At 46.4% G+C, this 18,886-nt stretch overlaps 1 protein-coding gene across 47 annotated transcripts in view; it reads left to right on the top strand.

Annotated features, from left to right (window-relative positions):
* LOC123504409 (microtubule-actin cross-linking factor 1-like) overlaps positions 1-18,886 on the top strand; it is a 281,273-nt gene that overhangs the window by 183,979 nt on the left and 78,408 nt on the right. For 46 of the 47 annotated variants that reach the window (XM_045254883.1, XM_045254879.1, XM_045254914.1 and 43 more), the window contains 2 exons: positions 6,861-6,964; positions 7,208-18,683. In XM_045254883.1, the coding sequence (XP_045110818.1) occupies positions 6,861-6,964; positions 7,208-18,683 (11,580 nt within the window). Of the gene's footprint in view, positions 1-5,080; positions 6,299-6,860; positions 6,965-7,207; positions 18,684-18,886 lie in introns of those variants that run through there. The other variant, XM_045254922.1, reaches the window with a different exon arrangement.

Here is an 18,886-nt window from a genome sequence, read left to right as displayed (position 1 = left end):
AGAAGTAGTTAGAAACAAGACAATCATCTTTCCCTGCAATAAAATCTTGTGTTCACGATGTAATAAGACTTATGCACTCAGTTGGCTTCATGACAATTCAACTAGCTTCTCTGGGATGTACGAACCTATCACCACACTTGCGGCAATAGGCAATGAAGGAATATATCATTCTAGAAATTTCATCCATAAGTCATGGTGTGTTAGTCTCAGATTCCCGGCACAAGACAAACATCCTCTGAGTGTGGCAAAATGGGAAGCGTGAGACAGATTAACCCCCTCAGTACCATGACACGTTTTCATGTTTTTTCTGCTCAATATTTGCTTTTACACAGCTTCAGAAACTTGTGTGGAGATTGAAATAGTGAAATGGTGAAATCTCCTGATCTCCATAAACCCTTCTTAATGTTAACAAAATCGTGTAATACCCAAAACTCATGGTAAAAATGCGTCCCAGTACTGAAAAGGTTAAAAATTATTACTCAGCCATTTTGTAAGTCTTAACCATGAAGCGAACATTTAAAATTCGATTACATTTTGATTTGTGAGTAAATATGTTTTTTTTATCATACGAATGAAATTATACAGTTGGAAGAAAAATTATTACAATGACAGCAAGATGGAGGAAAAATCTCTCGGTAGAAAAGTCAGTGTCTTCTCACCTGACACCACACGACCTCGCTGTTGCGTCGACATAATTTATTGAAGGAAAAAAAAGAGAAAGGCAACAATTTATAAGGAGAGGTGGCACGTCAGGGCTGTGGAGGCGGACACGAGCCTTAACTTCAAGCAATATAGAGAGGAAGTGACAGTACTGTTTGGATACTTGGACTAAACGTAAAAGGAAACAGGAGTATCTTAGACAATTTAATAATCTTCAGCAAGTTCCACGTACACGAAGATTAAAAGATAAAGCCATCACTTGTATGTATGTCTGCCCCTCTCGCCATTCTGTGTGGGTGAACTCCGTAGAGAAATGTGTGGAGATTTATAGTAAAGAGTTCAGGAAATCATTTATGCCCACTCATTATACGTTGTGTGTGTGTGTGTGTGTGTGTGGAATTAGTATATATGTTAGTCACATTCTTGTATATTTTCTGTGCATCCGTATACTTTCATTCAGTTATGTTAGCCTCAGTCTTTGCGTCAGGCAGCGGAGAAGACGGGTGGCAGCAGGTGTAGGCTGGTCAGGTCTGCAGGTAATCAGGAGAGACTTTAGCGAAAACAACAAGGCTTTATAAATTGTCTCGGCAAACAGGTCTGTTCTTAACGTATAATATTCAGAGCAAGATACAGCCACATGAAATACGGCGGTTGCTAATGTGAGAACGTCTAGAAGAAGCATTTGTTAGCTTTTAAACTGCGCAGAAAACCAGACGACACTCTCGGGAACATCAATATTAATCCCATGAATACATATAGAACATTTATATGCAGCTAGTAAAGTTATATTCTTGTAAGGCCTGAAGAGAACCGTAGTAAATCATCCACACATCTGATGGATTGAAATTCAGAGAGGCAGAAGCGAGGCACTACATGGTTTCTTCACACTTACAAGCGACATCATCAGCCTACAAATGTAAGAATCCACTGTAAGATGAAGGCTTCCTCAGTGATTAAGATTGGTGTTGCTTATAGAGGTGTCTTAGTGGTGTGCTGGAGTGGGAAGTGAGAAGCCCAAATTGTCCACATCTCGCGGCATCAGACCCCACTCTCTTAATCGCTGAGGAAAGCCTTGGTCCAGCAGAGTATTCTTAACTCCTTCAATACTGGGACACATTTTTACCATGATTTTTGGCGTAATTAGACGATTTTATTGACATTAGGAAGAGTCTATGGAGGACAGAAGATTACTAGTCACAGTCCTTACTATTCTAATCCCAACATTCGTTCCTGAAGCTGTATAAAATCAAGTAGTAAGCATAGCGAATATGAAAACGCGGCATGGTGCTGAAAGGGATTAAAAATGATAGTGGTTACTGACTTTGGTTGGTACTTTTAATTGTTTCTACCTGGGAATACCGATAACAGCTGATTTAAATAGTACTGCTCTGTTTATGAATGAAAGCACAATTTTTTAGTTCTTCACGAAACATTAAGATTTGAATACATAAATGTGTGATAAGCAAAGATTTCTAAATTCAGGATATGTTTTGTATAAATACGTACTTTCATGGACAAATTCGCGCAGCATCTACATTAATTTGATCTAACGTGGAATTTAGTACAGATAAGAGAATCAAGCTTTTTTTTTTTATATGTATACTTACAGGGGTAGAGTGACGCGCGCGCCTGTATCAAGTAACTGATCGCATCTCACCAGACCCAGGAGAGAAATCATTTTTCATGGCCACACAGCGAGCAAGGTTGACTGCGCTCTCTCTCTCTCTCTCTCTCTCTCTCTCTCTCTCTCTCTCTCTCTCTCTCTCTCTCTCTCTCTTTTCTTCTTTTTCTGTTCTTTCTTCTTTTTCTCTTTTTTTCTTCTCCTCTCCTCTCCTCTCCTCTCCTCTCCTCTCCTCTCCTCTCCTCTCCTCTCCTCTTTAGCAGCATCCCTATACACGCCTCTTGCCCTGAGAAGTTAAGGGTTTCGTTATCACACAATTATTCAGGTCTCGTGGGTGGAGCAGATGACCCACGCCCTGCTAATTGTAATGCTGCTCGCCACGCTCAGGAAGAAAACTTGGCACTGGTTGGGTTAGCTTTACGTGACAGTGGTGAGCGTCGCGAGCACCAAAGTTCAGTCCCTTCTTGGCTTTACTCACGGTAGTGTTTGGGTTGGTTGAGTGTGGCGCCGTGTGACTCTCCAACTCCGCCACTTCGATTAGTTAGGGTACCAAGCAGTCGGTCGTGTATTGGTCCTCGTAGCTCTTGTTCTTGTTTGTGAATGAGTGTAGTGTTGCGCTCTCTCTGTCTGTCTGTCTGTTTGTTCCTCTCTCTCTCTCTCTCTCTCTCTCTCTCTCTCTCTCTCTCTCTCTCTCTCTCTCTCTCTCTGACAGTAAAGTGAGTGGTGTACATAATCAGTGACCGTAATTATATAAACTCACCACGGATATCATTTTACTCAATAGTCTTACGTGTAAATGTTAAGTAGGTGGTTGCATTAGCACAAGGAGAAAAGAAGAGAGAGAGAAAAAAAAGAATATACTAGTTTAAGAAATATATAGATGTTAATAGTGTGTGTGTGTGTGTGTGTGTGTGTGTGTGTGTGTGTGTGTATAAGGAAGAGGTCAGTGCTGGAGAATGCAAGAGTGAAAGTGGGCAGAGCAGTGCGAGCGTATGTGACACAGTAGTGAAGGGCGGAGTACCTTGCGCTGGCTGGCTGGGGAGTTGATGACGACACGGGAAAGAAAACGATACGATCCATGAAAGGAAGTGCGAATTATTCATGTGTGGAGTTTCATTTTTTATTCATTTTCACCTCACCACAGTCATCAGGATTTGTTGCCCTTAATAATTTTCACCGCTTGTGTTAATCGTGGTGCTGACGAGCCTAGGAATGTAGCGACCCTTGACTGCGGAAATGACATAATCCCCCGACTTGGCTGACGGGTAACTCACGGATTATATTACGAAACAGCGCTGGCAACCTCCCGTAAAAGCAACGAGCGAGTGATTCATGCAGCAGCGAAGGATGAGGAGTGATGGGCATACTCGTACTCTTTACTTATGCGCCACAGATAATGAATGATCTGTATTTGGCAAGGACAGACAGACGTCCATTCTTGAGTGGCCCCCTTTCGTCTGCGCGTCTGTATCGACAACTTGATGTGTTCGTTCACTTGCTTCCCCACTGTAATTCGATTAAGACTAGTAGTTAATTAAACTTCTTAGCCATAAACATTCTTAATGATTGTAATTTAGTTAGCTGGGTGATCATTGATTGAGGAACCATCCACAAGCACTGGCGGACTACATTGGCGCTGCTTGGAGTAATGTAACTGAGTGGCGGTCTGGGCTGCGGTGAGAGTGGTGCCCGTCACTCCTGAGGTCACGCTCGAGGTTAGGGATGATCCAAACTGAGGGTGAGAGTGAAGACGAAGTAATATGGAATAGTGTCTGGGCTGAGTGGAGTGGGGGAGGGGCGAGCGTGGGCTGCGGGGCGGAGTGCTCTGGACTGGAGCCCACAACTAACCGAATAAGGCTACGGGCCAGACGACCCTCACCTACTGCTGCGTCCCGTCACCAACGCACCAGCAAACCAACCAAACTTACGGCCTCGGGTGTTACTGTCGCCGGACGTCACTAAGGCACTGCACCGCATCCCCACAGACACAACAATGAGATGACGCTGTGATGTAGTAAAGTAAACAAGGGTTGTCTTGATGGGTACGAGAACTTGATGCAACACAAGTAATCAGTTCGCCTTATACGCTTCAAGTCGCTATTTTTGGTAGATTTTTCCCTTGTTAGTGATAAATTGTATGTTTTGTAGTGAGAGGGTCGTTATTAGAGCGGGTTAATGCGTAGAGGTGGTTCCGCTGAGGTGTTATAAAGGGTTTGATATATTTAACAACATAGAAATCATGAGAGCGTGTATGTGAAAAAAAGCAGACGTCAGTGGAAGTAGGCGGGTAAACCGTTTTCTCACACACTGCATCTTGGTGCCTTTTATTCAGATTGTCATTCATTCCGTTCTCTGTAACTGACCTGGTGCTCGCCTCATGCATCAGATATGTTGTCGCTGGCGGTGTGTCTAACTAATCGGCCTCGAAGGCAGACAAAAACAAGGTGATTGTAATGCAGGAAATGGTGATCGGTAATGTGGGCGTTGTTCATCTCAGCCTTAGCGACACCTTGTTGGTGACGTCACAGGGTGTGGGCGGATACACGCGCCTTGCTCCTCCCACATTCTCTTTAATAAGTATGTCACGAAGCATTAATGGGTATTACGAAGATGCTTTTCTTGAAAATGACGTCACATACAAGCCTTGTTTCTGGAATGGCATGCTGTTCACCAAGACATTCCATAGAACGGGCCTATAGTGAAGCAGATGTGTGGGCAAAGGGTGGGCGGAGTCTAGGATGTTGTGGGCCCGGGCAGGGCGGTGCTCCACCAACCACAGCCCAGAACCCCAATCTAGCTGGCGGAGGAGCGCGTTGCCCGGCCTTCTAAGCTCAGTACCCTGTCAACTCTTAGTAATTGCTGGACGGGTCGGTAGCGCGAGAGCAGCTGGCGGCAGTCGGCGGTACTGAGCAGGGAGACAGTGCGCGATGGCAGTGGTCTTTGCCAGTGATCCAAGATGACGCTGAAAGTAATTGAAATGGTAGTCTGTTGAGATAACGCCTGAAAAATTATCCTACGCATACCCTTGGAAGCTGACCGCAGAATCAGGGATAGTTTTACATAAGAATGGAGAGGAGCAGCCTTGTGGGGGGATGGAGCTCCTCCTGTGGTGGCGGCGGTGGCGGCAGTATCACTACCCACGTAATGACCTCCAGCATGGCCAGGTCCACCTCCACCTCTTTTTCTAGTTTTCGGACAAGTTCACATGTGTCAAGCTCTACAGTATGCAGTAGTTCTAATGTGAGCTTCGGTGAGTCGCGGTCTTCCTCGATGAAAAGCGACTCCTCACACCACCGCGTTTCAACCGTCAGTGCGGGACACAAAGCTGCGGGGCCCTCCACCCTGTTTGGAGTGTTTGAGTCGGACCCTGCTGGCCCCCGCCCCCTGGCCCCCTCCGCCAGCCCACACAGCTCCACGCAGCCAAGGTCAAACACGACCAGATGGAGTAACACTGAGTCAGACATGAAACACCTCCGTAGTCTAAGGAGTTCCAGCACCAGTAAGACAACCACCTCCAAAGCCAATGTTTCCAAGTCTAATGTTAACACTTCATCAAAGACACAAGCGATCAACAGTAAATCCTCCAAAGCGAGCGTTTCTTCCAAGTCAAGTGTAACAAAGAATGATGAGAAAGACGCTTCAGTCAAGTCATCGGGGTTGACCTCAGCCAAATCAAAAAGTCTGAATAAATCAAGGACCGACAAAACTGTGAAACTCGGCGATTCGCGTTCGTCGCCGGCATCGCGTTTATCTAGCACGCGAGGAACTCAAACAAATAAATCTGAAAGAAAGTCAGGTAAAGGCAATTCCAAATCTGTGCACACTCGCGACCCCCACAGCCACGGCGCGAGGACAGACACCACCGCCCACACTAAGCTCAAGCTAGGTGCCAAGACAGACCCTAACTCAACCGACAGTAAGGCCCAGAAAACCGACGTAGATAATAAGAACTGTCCCAGAGTGCGCTATGGGGAGACTACCAAGAAGGGTGACCGCTCCGTGACTGCCATCCACAACGTAAGTGTTGGAATATTTCTGCCGTGTAGTGAGGTAGAATGTGTTGTTTGATGAAGCTATAGTAAACTGGGCGCTTCACTATCTTGCGTTAGTTCCTCATTTCTTTCAAAGGTTCAACAACTTCGAAAAAAAATAATGATAATGTACGTTCCTAAGTGATCGTGATAGCATGTCATTAGCACAACTCTCACATAGTTGACTCTTATTTTTATTGATAGGCGCATTGGGTGCCATTTATTTTGCGCTATTCTGAATTACTTCACAAATAAAATAGTTTCTGCTTGATAACTTATTGACGTGCGAGGGAACACAGACGTGGCGTGGCGGTGGAGCGGTGTCGGTGTGGCCCAGACAGCGTGGCGCCACTCTCCCTCCCCGCCCTGTAGCTTGATGACGTAACTGCCGCGCTTCATTTGAGATGGGCGATATTGTGCGACTTGTCATTTTACTCCGTGACCTCGAAAACTGAATAGCTCCTGTTGGCAATTTGCTCTTCGATTTTATGAAGGGGGACTTAAAATAGATGGTTTTGACTCTGGTTGATCGGTTCTTCTCTCCACAGTTCCAGCTGGAAGACTTGTCTCCCGTAAGCCTTGAAAAAACCTTCCGCACTGAGCTCAACCTTCCTGAGTCCAACCATGACTACTCCGCCCCTGTCATCCTTGAGTGAGTTTGATTCGTGTTTATTCATTATTCACTTTCACTTAATTATTTACTTCATTTACCATTCATCTATCTTACTGTACATACAAGTATACATTTATTTTACAAATCCACTGCAATATTATCACTATCTTTGCCAGTACATATTTGATACACGTCAGACTTTTCATTAGAATATTTTCACTCAGGTTCCTAACAAAAGTGTAGTTCTTCACAGTATTTCATCGTCTTCTGTGTATCCCACAGGGATGATACTAATGAATTCCGAGCCAAATCTGAGGCCCACGTCACAGTCACCAGTGATCTGCTGCCCACACAGCGTAGGACCTCTGCCTCGCAGCTCTTGGATACAGGTAGTGTTGTGGATGGTAGTGTGACCACCACAACCACTCTGGGGGGCTCCTCCCTCCAGGTCACTACTACCACCTCCACCCGACGCCAGACCCCTGCCACTGCTGCGTCAGGGGCTGCAGAGGCTCACATTGTGCATCCTGTCTCAGGTGAAACACTAACATTGCACGAGGCCATGGTAGGGGAGCTGGTGGACCTTACATCTGGTACTCTCACTCACCCCACCACAGGAGAGAAAATGCCTCTCTCTGTGGCTGCTGAGCGTGGCTACCTCAATCCCACGCTGCTGCATCACCTTGAGACACCCTGTGGTATTATCGACCCAGCCACAGGCAAGGAGCTGACATTGTTACAGGCAACCAAGAAAGGCCTGTACAGTCCTGAGGAGGGCTCCTTCAAGGATCCCACCACAGGAGAGCTGCTTTCACCTGAGAAGGCAGCTAAGCTTGGGTTCATCATCTTGGAAAAGGTAAGCTTTTTCACCGAGCTTTGTGTGCCAGTGGTCGCCTCACTCACTCTTTACGATGCCATAGTTGAGGGCCATGTTAATGTACGCACAGGAGAATTCACCGTTCCTGCTTCTGGAGAAAAGATTCCACTGACTCAAGCGTTTGCCAAAAGCTTCATCTCTGCAGAACCAGCACCAGTAGCAACAAGTGGAATATCTCTCTCAGAAGCAGTCAATCAGGGCTTCATAGATGATTATTCAGGTCAAGCTGTAGACAGAAATTCTGGCAACAAGTATACTTTAGATGAGGCAATACAGAAAGGATTGTTAGCCCCTCATATTCGCGAAGTTGTGAATTCAGACACGGGATGTAAATTGACAGTAGCTGAGGCAATTCAAGAAGGTGTATTAGATGTGACAGCAGGACGCTATGTTAATAATGTGACAAATAAAAAGTTGAAGTTTTCTGAAGCTGTACAACAACAGCTGATATGCCGCCCATTCACACTGAAGGACTGCAGTGACCTGAAGCTTTTGGATAATAAAGGAGAGATCCAGGACCCACAGATAAGGGATCACATCCCACTCCTAGAAGCTGTTGGGAAAGGCATTGTTGATGTAGAATTGAAATCCATTAAAGATACAGCTAGCAAAACACTACTCACACTGCCAGAGGCCTTCATGTTCTCTGTGCTACTGCCGGAAGGAAAGTATCGTGACACAGAGAGTGGTGAGGTGATGAGCCTTCTGGAAGCTGTCAATAAAGGCCTTATTACTTCAGTGTCCACCAAGACTATATTTGATATTGACGGAATCAAGGATCCAGAGTCTGGTGATTACATCAGCTTTAAGATGGCTTTGCACAAGGGAATTATTGATCCTCAAACTGGCATGTTTACTGATCCACGAACAGGAACTACTATGACCTTAGAAGAGGCAGTTGAAGCTAAGCGTATCCAACCACAAATCCTAGAAACTCTAAAAATGAACATTGGACTTGTTGATTCTGATGGAAAAGAAATGAATGTGGTTGAAGCAGTTCTCAGTGGGCGCCTTGACCCTAACACAGGTCAGGTATTGGATCCTAAAACTGGCAATGCTGTGGCCTTGGAGGATGCTGTGAGGAAAAAGATAATTACCCCAGAGGGAGCTGCCACTCTGCGAGGGCTGCTGAGTGTTACTGTAACTACTGCTACAATTACCAAGACCATCAAAAGGTATGTGACTGTCAAGAGCACAGGAGTTCTGACCACAGAGTCCAAGGTAACACTACAGGAGGCTCAACAAAGAGGCCTCATCAATGAAGCCCAGGGAACATTCCAGGACCCCGAGAGTGGAGCAACCGTGCCTTTGGATGAGGCCATTGAGCGTGGACTTGTCACTTTGTCAACTGAGTGGCCAACCTCTCTCCCAGTAGAGCAGGTTACCTCACCTGAGTCACCCACCAGAGAGACAACAAAAAGACATCTTTCTCCTGACAAACCACACACCCCAGTAAAGGCTGCAAGGACAAGCATGTCCCCAGAAAAGGAGCAGCCTTTCAAAATGTCTCCCACCAAGTCTCCTGAGAGACCCTCCAGGAGAGGAAGTTCTGAAAAGGAGACACTTGAAGGAAGGACGTCACCAGAAAAGAGAGAGGCATCTCCACCTAAAGCACCAGACCGAAGAAGCTCGCCTACAAAATCAAGCCGTCCAACTTCACCATCCAAGTCAGTCAAGTCATCTCCTGTGAAAGAGTTGGCTGAGCCTGAACTGATGGACACAAAGGTCAGCACCACCAGGCCAGACATGCTCTTTGAGACACAGAATGGCTCCAAGGAAAGTTCACCCGTCAAGTCTTTCCCTGAATCTCCTTCCAAGTCTCCAAGCTCCAGACAAATGTCACCATTCACCCTGTCTAGAGAAACCTCTCCAGTCAAGTCATTTGGCTCAAGGCCAGATTCCCCCATGAAATCAAGTGGCATAGGACCAGAATCTCCATTGAAAACTGACGAATCTATGCCCACCTCACCAGATAAAGGCCTCATCAAGGATCAGGTGTTGTCCCCAGAAAGGCCTCCAAGAAAAGGAAAAAGTACTCTCAAATCACCTGCTGACTCTGTTGACAGTGCCATGGGTATTGTGGATGATTTGGACATGACTTCATCGGGAGCATCCCTCACTGGCTCCACGAGTGCCTTCACTGACAGTTACTCAATCAAAACTAGGACCCTTGAATTGCCACCAGATGGCTGGTATCTCAAGGAGGCCATAGAGGAAAAATTATATGATCCTGTCATGGGCTTGTTTACTATACCTGGTACAGACCGATTGGTCAGCTTTGAGGAGTGTGTCAAGATAGGAATAATTGATCAGCGCTCCGCTGAGGCCATTGATCCCAAAAATGGACGAAAAATCTCTCTCATGAGAGCTATAGAAAAGGGAGTTTTAGACTGCACAGGCAGATATCCTGATGAAAGTAACACTGATAGAAGACTCACTATGAAAGAAGCAATTACTAAAAAATTTGTCATTTTAATAGATCGCACCGAAGTAACAGAGCAGGCCTCAGGGCGTGTCATCCAGATCACCAGTGTGGAAGGTCAGCCTGACAAGGTTCAAGTGTTTGATGGCGAGGGAGAAGTGACTAGCAGTGTCACCGAGATCAAAACAAATGAACCAGCTGTAGATGATGCACACGTTGAGATCAAACCAGGAATGACTTTCCATCCTACCGAAGGGAACATACACATGGAAGATGGTTCGGTTGTGGATGTTGTGACTGCAGTGAAGGAGGGAAAGATCCAACCCACAGGAGTCAAAGTTAGGGATCCCTACTCTGGTCGTGATTTGAACATCAGCGAGGCAATGAGGAAAGGGATTATTGACAAAGATTCAGGCGAGTACAAGGATAAGACTGGACGCAAGTTGTCGCTCACAGATGCTGCCAAGTATGGCATCCTGGGAGTGGCAGCAGTAATTGGTGCACCTGTAATTGCTGGGGTGGCTGCTGCACAAGCAGTCAAGAAGGGAATCAAGAAAATAAGAAAGGTTGATCCCAAAACAGGTGCAGAGATAGTCATTGAGGAGAGTGTAGAAATAATATCCGAAAGTCCACCAGAAGAGGAGTCTGCTGCTCCCGTTGTGGGAAGACACTCCCGCACCACCATCAAATCCACGACAGTTGTGGAGACTGACGTCATCCTACAAGACCCTGTTACCGGAGAGGAAATGTCACCTGAAGAGGCTATATCCCGGGGACTAATATCTCCTGATGAGCTGGAAGAAATAAGAGATTCTGCTCATGGAAGAATCCAGGAAGTCCAAGAAACATCTGATGGAAAGTTCAGAATACAAGAGGAAAAGGAATACAAGGTTATCTCTTTAGATGAAAGTAAGACAGAAGAAAAGAAAGCAGTTGAGAGCATTGCAGTTGAAAGTATTGAAGACAAGAAGTCCCCATCAAGCCCTGAGAAGCTGTCCAAAGAGGCCTCACCAGAGAGAAGGAAATCTCCAGTCAAGTCTGATGTAGAAATGAAAGGTGTATCTGAAGACAGAGTTTCTCCAGCAAAGGATGAGCCAATGTCTGACACTGATGATGTACCAAAACAAAGAGGTTCCCCAGTGAAGGGCGAACCATCACCAAGAACCTCCCCAGTGAAGGACGAACCATCACCAAGAACCTCCCCAGTGAAGGGTGAACCATCACCAAGAGGTTCTCCAGTAAAGGAAGAGCCATCAATAAAGAGTGAGCCATCACCAAGGACCTCCCCTGTTAAAGAAAAACCATCACCAAGAGGCTCTCCAGTAAAGGATGAACCATCACCAAGAACCTCCCCAGTAAAGAGTGAGCCTTCACCAAGAGTCTCTCCAGTTAAAGGTGAGCCATCACCAAGAACCTCCCCTCTAAAAGAGGAGCCATCACCAAGAGCCTCTCCAGTGAAGGGTGAGCCATCACCAAGATCCTCTCCAGTAAAGGATGAGCTGTCACCAAGAACCTCTCCAATAAAGAGTGAGCCATCACCAAGGGAGTCACCAATAAAAGAGGAACTGTCACCACTGAAGGGTGAGCCATCACCAAGAGTGTCTCCAGTAAAAGAGGAGCCATCACCAAGAGCTTCTCCAGTGAAGAGTGAGCCATCACCAGTAGTGTCTCCAGGAAAAGAGGAACCATCACCAAGAGCTTCTCCAGTGAAAGGTGAACCATCACCAAGAGCTTCTCCAGTAAAAGAAGAGCCATCACCAAGAGCTTCTCCAGTAAAAGAAGAGCCATCACCAAGAGCTTCTCCAGTGAAGGGTGAACCATCACCAAGAGCTTCTCCAGTAAAAGAGGAACCATCACCAAGAGCTTCTCCAGTGAAGGGTGAACCATCACCAAGAGCTTCTCCAGTGAAGGGTGAACCATCACCAAGAGCTTCTCCAGTAAAAGAGGAGCCATCACCAAGAGCTTCTCCAGTAAAAGAGGAGCCATCACCAAGAGCTTCTCCAGTAAAAGAGGAGCCATCACCAAGAGCTTCTCCAGTGAAGGGTGAACCATCACCAAGAGCTTCTCCAGTAAAAGAGGAGCCATCACCAAGAGCTTCTCCACTGAAGGGTGAGCCATCACCAAGAGTGTCTCCAGTAAAAGAGGAGCCATCACCAAGAGCTTCTCCAGTGAAGGGTGAACCATCACCAGTAGTGTCTCCAGTAAAGGGTGAACCGTCACCAAGAGGCTCCCCAGTGAAGAGTGAACCATCACCAATGAAGGAGGAGCCTTTGTCAGAAGGAGAGGACGTGTCAAGGTCCAGCGTCTCACCAGTAAAAGGCAAACCATCACCAGGAATGTCTCCAGTGCAGGATGAGCCATCACCACAAATGGATGGCGTGTCAAGGCCTGGAGAGTCACCAGTAAAGGACAGGTCTCCGACACAAGCCATGGAAAAAAAATCAGTCACTCCTACCAGTGGAGGTGAAAGTCCAGAGGAACCACAAACAGAGAGAAAAATGTCTCTTGGAGAAAGAACCAGAGAGCGTGTAACAACTGAACCTAAATTCAGTGTTGCCATTGGACGTGCCAAGTCTCTGCCAAGCCCAAGTCACGAAGGAAAGCCTGTTGTGCTGCAAAAAGTGCGCAGGAAATCCATGAAGCCTAAGCAGGCGGCATCAAAGGGAGTCGTTGATGAGAAAACTGCCTCTCTATTAGATGATCTCAGCACTCTTCGTGGACATGGAGGGGAACCTTTGTCCCTGGAAGAAGCTTTACGGTTGAAAAAGGTCGATGGTGATAGTGGAGCCATTGTTGATATATCCTGTGGGGAGCCTCTCACCATCAACGAGGCTGTTGAGAGTGGTATTCTTGATAGTTCTACAGGAAGTGTTCTTGTACCCATTGGAAGGAGTGTTAGTGTACCAGAGGCAGTGTCCCAGGGTCTGTTTGACAAGACTGCTCAACGATTCATTCACCCTGAAACAGGTGACTTACTGACATTGCATGAAGCTGTCCTTTGTGATGTCATTGATCCTGTGTCCCAGATAGTGGAGCCAGATACAAATGAAGTAATGACTTTAGATGAAGCCATAAAGAGAGGACTAATAGATTCAGACTCTGGTCAGATCACCACAAAACGTGGGCCTGTATCTATATTAGAGGCCATTGATTCAGACGTGTTTGTGACAACAGCTGTAGCAAGAGTAGATTGGCTTCCTCCTCTTGGCATGACATTTCCTGTTGCCCTGGAGAGAGGACTTGTTGATGCTGACACGAAGGAAATAATCCACCCAGTAACAAGTGACCGTCAACTCTTGAAAAATGCCATCGAAAATAACTTTATTCTTGCCCTGCCTTGTCCAATTTTGCCAGACAGTGTACAGGTTACCCAGGCTCTAGAGTGTAAATTGATCAACACAGATTCATGCACTTTCACTGTTCCCAGTACTGGAGAAGAAATCCCTGTTGAGAAGGCAATTGAGAGTGGCATGCTCCAGATTAAGCCTATGACCACTGTTGTTGCTGATGAGAAGGAAGAAAGAATGGTCATTACTGAAACGGTTACATCTTATGAAACCATTATTACAAAGACTGTCCGAGTCAAGGCAGGATATGTGATGGTGAGCCAAAATGAGGTGAAAAATACTACCACAGGAGAAATCCTACCTATAGAGGAAGCTAAGAATAAAGGCATAGTTGTTGAAACAGAAGAGGAGGAGGTAATCAAAGAGAAACCAACTTTCCGGGAAGCAATGGAGCAGGGGCAAGTTGACTTTGCCAGTGGCACATACAAGAATCCAAGAACAAAAGAGGAAGTTCCCATTGCTGAAGCCATCCAGCAGGGTCTTGTTCAGCCCATGGACCCCACACCTTCTAAGGAAGTGACCAGCAAAATTAATATTATGGAGGCCTTTTCCACCATTTATCACGAGAAGTCTGGCAAATTCAAAGATCCTGTTTCAGGAAATCTTCTCTCCCTTGATGAAGCAGTGGAGAAGGGTGTGATTGACCCTGATGCCATGGTCTATGACACCAAGAGGGGTGATGCCCTTACCACAAAGGAAGCCGTTGAAAAAGGTGTCATTGATGTTGAAGCTGGTGACTTTATTGATCCCAAATCAGGTAGTAAAATCAAGGTGAAGGATGCTGTCAAGATGGGGCTTCTGGCTGTCATTGGAGCTCCTGTGCTTGCAGGAATGGCAGTAAAGGAAGTTATTAAAGGTGCATGTGATAAAGCAAAGAGAACTTCATCCCCCAGTAGGACCACCACAGTGGTTACAGAGATAGTGGAGGAATATGTGTCTGCCAGAACAGCAGAAGAAATGCTTAGGCGCCCATCTATACGGCCAGAGGACCAAAGATGTTATCCTATCATCAAAATAGGACAGAAAATGACACTCAGAAGAGCCATGGAGGAATGTTACATTGATGTTGATCTGTGTGTGGTTGTGGTTCCATCCAATGGGTCGAGACAACTTCTACGACGTGCAGTGGTGGAAGGCTCCATCACCTTCACCTCTGTGATAGAAATACGCACTCGAACAGAAATATGGATTGTAGAAGAGATCACTATAATTACAGAGGTTGTCAGGTCCTTAGATCCAGCAATAATGACTGAGAAGGGAGAGTTTGATCCAAAAGGAGGCAAGTTCATTGACCCAGAAACAAAGAAGCCCATCACCTTTAAAGAGGCAGTGGAGAAATGCTCACTAAGTCCAGATCACACTGTGGTCACTGACCCAACAAGTGGAAAGGAAATAACCTTGACAGAAGCTATCAAAGAAGGTGTTGTAGATCCCACCACAGGCGAAGTGAAGGATCCACAAATGGGAAGTGCTGTACCATTTTTCGAAGCCGTCAAGAAAGATCTAGTGAAACCAGATGATAAAAAGGAGCCTAAGAAAGAACAAGAAAAGCCAGATACCACTTCATTAACTATCAGTGAAGCCATCAGTAGTGGCATTCTAAAGCCAGAGACTGGTATGCTCACAAACCCCACCACAGGAGAGAGCATGGTCCTGGGACAGGCTATCCAGAGTGGCCTGATTGATCCCACCTCCATCAAGATTATAGACCCCAGGAGTGAAGACACTGTGTCCCTCAAAGAGGCGGTGGAAACTGGACTAATTGATGTTGATTCTGCTACATTCACTGATCCTGAAACTGGTTGTGAAGTGGAATTCACAACTGCACTCATGAAGGGAATTTTAGTACCAAAGAGGAAGCCAATGTCCCTTGTAGCTGTAGTGAAGAAGGACCTGTATGACCCCAAGACAGGCAAGATTGCGGACACCCTCATGAAACAAAAGTTAGAAGTTGATGAAGCCGTGAAGCGAGGCATTGTGGATCCTTTCATCACGTATTGCCTGGATACAAAAGCCAACAAGTATGTGACTCTAGATGAAGCTTTAGACACTGATTTGATTGTTGCTCAAAATGGGAAACTGAAGCACACCAAAAAGAACAACTTTATCACTTTTGACACAGCTGTGCAACAGGAGCTTATTGTAACCAAAAGAAAACCTGTTCCTCTCACAGAAGCAGTGGTGAGTGACATGTATGAACCTCAAAGTGGTCTGTTTTATGATCCATGTGAGGGAATGGAGCTGACTTTGAACTCCTCACTATCTTGCAAGCTAATTGATGGAAGTCCATGCCGAGTGAAGGTGAATGAGGAATTGTATACTGTGAGTGATGCTCTTGACAAGACAATCCTGGATGGAGAAGCAGGCCAATTGCTCCAGCCAAGTGTGATGAGTTTGGATGAAGCAGTGAGGAGAGGCCACATTGTCACTGCTGTTGGCTCACTGTCTCTGCAGCAGGTGTTGGAGGATGGACTTTACGATCCTGAGACTGGCCTCATCACTGTGAATGATGACCGTATAACCATTAAGGAAGCTATTGAGCGAAACATCATTGATCCGTCAAGCATGTCAGTAAAGGATCCACGCACAGGAGAGCCACTTTCTCTAGAGGAGGCTATTAGAGTTGGCATAATTGATCCAGACTCTGGTACATTTAGAGACCCTGTAACTGGAGCTGATGTCGAACTGACTGAGGCGTTAGCAAAGGGCATGATAATTGAAGGTCGCACTAAGTTCACTTTGTACCAGACAGTGATTAAGGGACTGTATAATCCCAGCACAGGCCGCATCACTGCCCCCAACTCTCAGGACCAGATGACGGTAAGTCGAGCAATTCGTAGTGGTCTTGTCAACACCAACACCACTCTTGCTCGTGATCCTGACACTGAACAACTCATGAGCTTCAAACAGGCTGTCTCCAGGGAATTGATTGATATAAATGCTGGTGTAATGAAGTTTGGAAGAATCAAGAGAGTGAATTTCAAAGATGCTTTTGAGCAAGATTACCTGCTGGAGGCACAGGTGCCAATGGCTCTCAGGGTAGTCATCATGAAGGAGTTGTACAGTGAGGAGACTGGAAGGTTTTTGAATCCTACCACTGGCAGCTGGGTAACTCTCTCTGAGGCTTTGTCTGTTCAGATGATCGACCCTGATTCAACACATGTTAAGGACACACTGTCAGGACGTCTCAAGAAAGTGAACCTCAGAGAAGCTGTGGAAGCAAACATAATTGATGGAGAAACTGCTCTTGTGAAGAACCACCAAAGTGGAACCTGGCATACATTGTTAGAAGCATACGAACTGATGCTGATTGTGGACAGTCGAGTAGCCATGTCCCTTCAGCGTGCCCTCCATCAAGGCCTTGTTGATGACGAGAAAGGTGTCATCACTGATGTTAACACGGGCCGAAAGATAACGCTCCACGAAGCCATGAGACGACTGGTTATCAACCCAAGTCTTCCCTGTTATCTAGACCATTCCACCTCCTCTTGTCTTTCCCTCGTGCAGACCTGCAGGGAAGGTATCATTGATCGCCGACTAGGCAAGTTCATTGATCCAAAATCCGGCTGCACTCTAACCCTGATGGACGCCCTGGAACACGGCATGATCCTCGACATCGACAAGCCACAGGATCTGCATGCCGCAGTGACCATGGGCTTCTGTGATTCCAAAACAGGTCGTATGATCCAGCCTAACACTGGCCGCAGGCTGACTTTGGCTGATGCTTGCAAGCAAAACATTGTAGACCCAAGTATTTCCATCATTAGGGCTGCTGATAAACCAAAATTCATGAAACTAAATGCTGCTGTAAAAGAAGGCTTGATTGATGATATCAAAGGAAAGTATGTTATCCCAGGCACTTCAGAAGAAATCTCTCTTGAGGAAGCAGCCAAGCAGTCCCTTATTCTCCCAGCCAAGAGACCACTGACTGTGGAAGAAGCCCTACAGTACTGTCTGTACTCACCTGAGACAGGCCGCTTCACAGAGCCAAGCATTGGGGACAAGATGGACTTGCAGGAGGCCATTACACACGGCCTCATTGATGGCAACACATCTGCTCTCATAAACCCAAGTGATAATTCCATGAAGAGTATCAGATCTGCTATAGAAGACAAAGATATTGATGTTACCAAAGGTGTTGTTATTCATCCTCAGACTAAGAAGGAATATACCATTAATATAGCATTTGAAAAAGGCTTCATCGTGACTGTTGGCAAGCCCATTAGTTTCATGCAGGCTGTCAAACAAGGCTCTATTGACTTTGAGAAAGGATCGTACACTGATCCAGAAACAAGTATCCAATACACTCTTGAGGAAGCACTTCGCTTTGAGCTCATTGACCCAGACTCTGCGGTCATCAAAGACCCCAACACTGGCCGATACAAGACCTTGAAGAGAGCCATTCAAGAGGGTCTTGTTGACCTGAAGAAGCGAGCACTTTATGACCCACAAAGTGGAACCTTGAAAACCTTGTGCATCATTTTTGATCAAGGCACAATTGTATTCCTTAGGGAGCCTCTGTCCTTCGATGAGGCAATTGATAAGGGTCATCTCAACACTGAAACTGGAATGTATACTGATCCCAACTCTAAAGAAATTATGACCATAAATGAGACGTGTCGCCTCGGCCTCATCGATCCCCAGACAGTGCTGATCAAGAACACCCGGTACCGCCAATTGCTGCAGCCGGCTGAGGCCTGTCAGGTGGGGGCTCTGGAGAATGAGAAGGGCAAGGTGTACAACATGGCCTCAAACCAAATGCTGACCATTGCCGCCGCCATGGATGCCGGCCTGATCGTCACCCCACGCCGGGGTTTGGCGCTGCTGGAGGCCCTCGACTATAACCTTTATGACCCTGACAGTGGCCGCCTGCTAAACCCTCACGTGAAGGAACACGTGACGCTGAAGGAGGCCATAGCATGTGGGCTGGTTGACACCACCACAACTATGGTAAAGTGCCCCGCCCAAGGCACCATTCAGACCATGTGTGATGCAATACGGAGCGGGGTGTTGGACGAGCAAGGTGGTGCCGTGGTGGACACGGCGCAGGGCACCAGCTACCCACTGCCGGAGGCACGCCGCCTAGGTTACCTACTCACCGCGCAAGCGCGGGTAAGATGCACCAGTAACTGCGCTTTGGGAATGACACTGCACTCAAAGGCTACCACAGCTAACTCTCTCTGTGTATTATAAGTAGTACTCAACACACTGTACAATGTACTACTTGCTACTGCTATACTTTTGTTGGAATGCCTGCACCAGTAATTACTACTACTACATACAGGCAATAGATGGCTTATAGCTTCCTCCTTATG

Source organism: Portunus trituberculatus, chromosome 16 (assembly GCF_017591435.1).
Source record: "Portunus trituberculatus isolate SZX2019 chromosome 16, ASM1759143v1, whole genome shotgun sequence".
In the NCBI taxonomy this organism is placed as follows: domain Eukaryota; kingdom Metazoa; phylum Arthropoda; class Malacostraca; order Decapoda; family Portunidae; genus Portunus; species Portunus trituberculatus.
Note: the sequence above shows the minus strand (reverse complement) of the source record. Positions and strands in the feature narration are given on the sequence as shown.